Raw genomic sequence first — 6357 nt, 5'->3', positions numbered from 1 at the left:
CAGTATTGATGTACCCAGACCTGGAAGGCCAAGTGTGTGGCTGAGCACCATCAACCAGATGGCTTAGGTTTCCACCCAGCAGACTCCTTGGTGCCCCTGATAAACTACCCCAGGTTCCTCCACAGGTTGAGAATGGGTCAGGTTTCTGGTTGCTGCTTGTGTCATTCACTGTGTCACACTGTACTGTCATTAATGTTCATCTTCCATACTAGCTTACTGGCTTTTCCTAGGTGTGGACCATAGTTCATCTGACTTTCTGTCCCCAGCACCTGACTTGCTGCTGGGCACATTGAGCTCTCAGGAGATGTTTGAACAAATGTATAAATGAACGCTGTAGGGCTGGATCTTAGGTCTTCATCTATTAATATTTGAATTAAAGGCTTGTGTAAAGACACAGAAGATGGCCTAGGAACTAATGGTGGGAAACTGAGGACTGCTTTCTAATTTTATGTCAGGAGGTTAGGGCAGATGGCCAAATACATCATGATGAAATTTAACTGAGATAGAAGTTCTGTGCTTGAGTATAAAAGTCAACAGTATAAACATAGAAGGGGAAAATACAGTCGTGACAGTAGCAAACAGGGTGATGGTGAGGAGTTTTTGTGAACTCTAATTCGGTGTGGATCAGTAGCGCAGTTTGAGTGCCAGAAAAATGTAAGTAACCCAAAATAGAACATACCCTACAAACAATGGAAAGTCTTGATGGAAGTCCTGAAAAAATGATGAGAGCATGTCAAAAGGATACAGGAAACGGCTTGATGAAACTCCCAGAGACCAAACCTGCGACAGATTGAGCTACAGAATAAATGATTATATTAAAAGATTATAACCCATAGATTAAATCATCATAGCTTCATACTTAATTGAATAAATGGAGAAGAGGGGAAATTCTTCTTTATAGAAGAATTGCAATTAATAAACATAAAGAAATGAAATAGAAAAATCATTGTGTGTAACTCAAGCATAACAATGAGAGAAAACAAAAGAACTTGAGTGTTAATGTGTAAGAGGAGGTCAGTCGTGAACTTGTTTCAGATCTCAGGACTCTGTTCTCATTGACTTTGATCCCTAAGCAAATATCCTTTATACATCATGCATGTATATGAACATCATGCGTGTATATAAACATCATGTGTGTGTTTCGTGAAGAGCTAGATCTGGACTGGTGTGTCTTCTGGAGCGAACAGAGTGAACAGAGAAGGTTGGAGAGGCAACTCCAGAAGGAAGACGCTAGGTTTGCAGGCAACAGCTCGAGTCTGGGTCTTTTCTTAGTCTTACATGCATGGGAAACTGTGTATCCTTTCTGATCCTTGTTTTCTCATTTGTAAAATTAGGCTTGTGTCTATTAATCTTGACTAGTTTCTCTGTTATTTCTTTTTAAACTCAATGTAGTTATCTGTCTTGTGTATAGGAGAGTTAATGGGACTAATAGGACTGCCTTCCTGAAATAACTCTTCTGGAGTTTCATTTCAGATGATATACTTTTTGAAATTTCATTTAATCTGTAGTTAAATTTTAGAATTGGTATCTTAGCAATATTAGTTTTCTAATTCATTAACATGGAATATCCCCTCATTTACTTAGGTCTTATCTGTCAAAGTTTTGTAGCTTCCTGTATAGAGGTTTAATACAGCTATAGTTAAGTTTATTCCTAAGTATTTTATCTTAAAAATGCTTTCATAAGTAGCATTTTTTTCAAATTTTAGTTCACTGATAATTTAGAAATACAACTGATTTTTTTTCTATTTTGATGTTATGTTCAGCAGCTTTGATAACTTCATTATCCTAATAGTTATAAATTTGGAATATACTTGTAATATAATACATCTGAACACCAATGCGTATTCAAGAATGTTCATAAAACCCCAGACTTGGAAGTAACCAAGCTTTGCATCATCAGGAGAATGGATTTTAACATACATTCTGTGGAATACCACACAGCAATGCAAATATATGGATAAATCTCAAAAACATAATGTTGAGTCAAAGAAGCCAGTCACAGAAGAGAACATACTCTGTAATTCCATTTACATGAAGATCAAAATAGGAATAACAAATCTGTGGTGATAAAAATGAAAGTAACAGTCACTTGCGGGGCATGTTGACTGGGAGAGGATGCGTGAGAAGCTGCTGAAGCGCCGGCAGTGTTTGCTGTCTTGATGTGGATATGGTTACATGAGTGTGTTCATGTCACAATTTCATTTCGTTCTAGGCTTAACGTTTGGGTGCCTTTAGCCTGGCGTGCTGCAGTCCATGGGGTTGCAAAGAGTTGGATTAGCACAACTTAGCTGCTAAACGATAACACTTGATGTATATGGTGTTTCAGAAGACACTGGGCCCAGTATGCAGATACCTTCATGTGTACATTTAAAACCCTTTCGGACAGCATCAGCATCTTTGGGTACGACACACGTGCAGACAGTGGTGAACGTGTACATGTTCTCTCTCCTCCTAGTTCCATCCCCAGGACAGCTCCAGCACAGGATCCACAGCGTGGGACATTTCCCAGCATCAGTGCGGCAGCCTCTTAAAGCCACGGCCTACGTGAGCCCAACCGTCCAGGGCAGCAGTAACGCGCCCTTATCCAACAGCTTACAGTTATACTCCAACACGGGGATCCCCACCCCCACCAAAGCTGCAGCTTCGGGCATCATGGGCCGCAGCGCACTTCCAAGACCTTCACTGGCAATAAATGGGAGTAATCTGCCTCGAAGCAAAATTGCACAGCCTGTCAGAAGGTGAGAGCCTTGGTCCGTTCTTCCTTGTAACCCTGTTCGTGGTCTGCAGTTAGAAACCGCCCCAGGCACCACCCTGACATTTCCTCTGTCTAACCCTGGTTGGTTACTCTTCCCCTTGTGGCCTGACTCGTGACCTCCTGCCTCTGGATTCAGTATTTTTCAATCTTTTTTTTTTTTTTTTTTAATCAGAATGGGCACAAATGATGTTAGGCATGTACACAACACACCCTCCTCCCACAGTCATGATTTAAAAAGCATCTTAGTGACGTTTCAGTTCAGTTCAGTCCAGTCGCTCAAAGTGGTGTTTAGTTGGGGTTTATTAGCTTATGTTGGGAACTTTGGTATGTTCCAGGTAGAATTTTTTAAATTGCACATTGCTTGCCGGGCACATGTTCAATGAGCTCACAGTCATGTTGTGTCCTTTCTGAAGTGGATCTGCTGGAGTGTTTTATGGTTAAAAAACAATTCCATAAAAGTGAGTTGACAAATTAGATGATGCGACAATGGAGGCAGTAAATACATACAACTCTTACAAGAAATTAGTATTTGAAGGAGGAGAGGGAGGGGAGCCATGGTGACAGTTTGCAAAGGATGTGGAAACAAATTTTTTTTATTTATGCATTAGGTATGTATAGTTTTTATTTTCTGATGCATAATAGGTGCTCAGATCAAAAGCAAATTTAGAAACTATTGCAAAACAAAAGTAAATAATCTTACTATCCAGATAGAAATCACTTTCGTGCGTGTTAGTTCAGTGCAGGGCTGTGTTTCATTCATGACTGAATAGAATCACATTGTTCGATGCATATGTTACCTGTGGACAGTACATTTGTCCTTGGATGTCTGTCTTCGAACTAATCTCCTGGATAGGCTGTCATTGCCAGATAGAGGGTCTGGTTCCCCAAACTTAGGCAAACATTGGTTTTAACACTTTTTAAAAATTTGCTGCCAACATAATAGGCAAATCTCTTGATTATCTGTAAGATTGAATACAAATAGAATTACATGAAGAAATTTTCAGTGAAGCAACCACTGATGTTTTCAGGCCATTTTTCTGTCATGTTTATCTTTCTCTCTGATTTTAAAATGCTCTTACTACACTTAAGGATATTGGTCGTTTTCCCCTTATGTTGCACATCTGCCTGTGCACATACAACACTCGTGGCAGCGTGCTGGGAACTGGATATTCCTGAGGATGGGCATGTTGACGGCCAGAACCCCAAGGCACACAGGGGAAAGTGCCAGCACGCTGTCACTGCTGGGGTGAGGGTGGGGAGACCAGAGCGCGACGACTTGTGGGGTTACTTACAAGCCATTTCCTTTTTTAATCCTTTCACAGTTTCCTTCAGCCTCCAAAGCCTCTGTCTTCACTCAGCACGCTGAGGGATGGAAACTGGAGAGACGGTTGCTACTGATGCAGTTTTCTGTACCCTTGAGGAGTGGGAAAGAACTGGAAATGAGGGTCGTGTTACCCAGCTGGCTGGGTAACAGCGGGTGTCAGGATATTCTTTCCCTTCTGCATTTTAACACATTTACTGCATTGTTTTTCAGTGGACCAATCACCAGAGACTAATTATTGCACTTAAATATTTGCCTGAGATACTGCAACGTTCACAGATCCGCGGTTGCAGTATTGTGACACTTAGAGCTAGGACGTTTTTGTAGAACTGATAATGTACCTGAATCCTTTTTGAGAGAGTTGAGGTGTATCCATAATGCTTTCTTTGCCATCTGAGGTTTTTGTTTCTTTTTTTTAACCTGTTCAATTTACTTACATGTTCTAAACATCTTCCCATTACATGTTCTGTATTTTAATACATTGCATATTTACAACTAGGTTATATAACGTATGCTTTGAAATTTACTTTTTTATAGTTTACAGGAATTTTATTTTTTGTGCCTATTTCTTTTTACACCTATGTGAACCACTATGGAACAACTTAAATTTTGTGCCATAAAAATATTTTTGTGGTAAGGTACTATTTTTTTAGCTCTAGGGATATATCAGCAAAAATCCATCACACAATTGAGACATAATTTTCTGTTGAATGAGCACAATGTAAGCTGAAGCATTGCAAGGAGACAGCCAGACAGCAGCGTGAAATGGGTCTTGTTGTTTTCATTGTTAACTTATTGTCATTCCTGGCTTTCATATTTATAATGGCATCATGAGCTCATTGCACTTAATACCTGCAGTGTTTGCTACTGTACCACAATTGATTTTCAGAACTTTTACAGAGGATGAAACTGTAACGTTTTATTAACAATGCTTCTGGAAATGAATGCATTTTAAAGCAAATAAATCTTTTTGATAGACCTTTTACAAAATCCATTTGCACTAATGAATGCTTTCTTACGGGATATGACTTACTATTTGTTACTGTGTACACCGCTGTTTTGGAATGTTTAGAAATAAAGACTATTTCGGCAATATCAGGTCACGCATGAATGTGCAGCATAAATGATACCAACCCCACACCTATGTTTCACCGCAATCGTGAAAGCATTGTGATGCTCTTGAACAGGTCAGTCAGACCTAAAGTGGGTAGGCAGAGGATTCACATTTGTAAGCAACTCTCTCTCTCTCAAATGCTCGGGATAAGATATGTGAGATTTTAGCTCTGTAGTGGGGTTTGGGTCCCCATGTAAGAAGGTCAGTAGAACCCAAAGAACCAGAAACCCATTCCTGGATGAATACTGTCAGTGGAGATGCCAATATTTTATGGGGGTTGAACTTGAAGTACTTTCTCAATGTCAGTGAAACAGCAAGGTATTATTAGTCTACACTTTATTTGATATATATTGGAAAACTTCTTGCCAGAAGGTGCTATGGAAAGGTTAGGTAAAGGTTTTATTGTCAAGTTTTAAAATAGAGTTTTTCTGAAGTTATTTGAGGTTTTTATTTTTAAAAAGTGTGCCTTTCTTCATAGTTCCATGGAGAAAAACAGTGAGGCTGACTTTTGAGTCCAGGTGTATCTGATCTCAGAAGTCTGTTTTTACCACTACTGCACTCTTCTGTGAACATATGTAGTCAAGTCAGTACATTTAATAAAAAATGAGTTTATATTCTGCTGAGAAGATGAAAGAATTCAACTCATTTGCAAATCAAATATTTCATTTATATTCAAAAGAGTCTGTTCAGCCCTTGCAATAAAAACCAAAGATCCCTGCACCTTGGAATTTACATTCCAGTTAGGAGAGAGACACTAAACCACATACAAGTAAGTAGATTGCAATACATTAGGTCTTCAGTGCTATGGCAAAAAAGGAAAAGGAGCTGAACATCAGGGGAGTTGAGAGAGTGGAGATGGGGAGAGATCACACTATTAAGTGGGGTCATCTGGGTAGATCTCACTGAGAAGTTGACACCTGAACAAAGACTTAGAGATGGAGGGTCCGCCCTAAAGCTATTTCACAGCCTCGTTCACCTGGAATTCTACCGGACACAAAATGATGTTGGTGGTCATTTTCGCAATTCTCCCTAGGGTGGTATAGAACATTTATTCTAGATGCATACAGGAGAATTTAATGTATTACATCAACAGAGGCCCTAGGGTACAGCTTCTCAAAACGTGGTCCTCACACTAACAGCATTAGAATTAGCATTTCTTGGAAACTT

The 6357-nt window shown here is 39.5% G+C and overlaps 1 protein-coding gene across 1 annotated transcript in view; it reads left to right on the top strand.

Moving 5' to 3' along the window:
• The window catches only part of SLAIN1 (SLAIN motif family, member 1), a 37266-nt gene extending 32095 nt beyond the window's left edge, over positions 1–5171 (top strand). The window contains exons 5-6 of the mRNA XM_010855127.1: positions 2456–2738; positions 4078–5171. Coding sequence (XP_010853429.1) covers positions 2456–2738; positions 4078–4153 — 359 coding nt within the window. The 3' untranslated portion in view covers positions 4154–5171. The remainder of the gene's footprint in view (positions 1–2455; positions 2739–4077) is intronic.
• Positions 5172–6357: the final 1186 nt, after the last annotated feature.

The sequence above is a fragment of the Bison bison genome, unplaced genomic scaffold (assembly GCF_000754665.1).
Source record: "Bison bison bison isolate TAMUID 2011002044 unplaced genomic scaffold, Bison_UMD1.0 scf7180017864354, whole genome shotgun sequence".
Taxonomy (NCBI): domain Eukaryota; kingdom Metazoa; phylum Chordata; class Mammalia; order Artiodactyla; family Bovidae; genus Bison; species Bison bison.
This window is presented reverse-complemented; position numbering and strand designations above follow the sequence as displayed.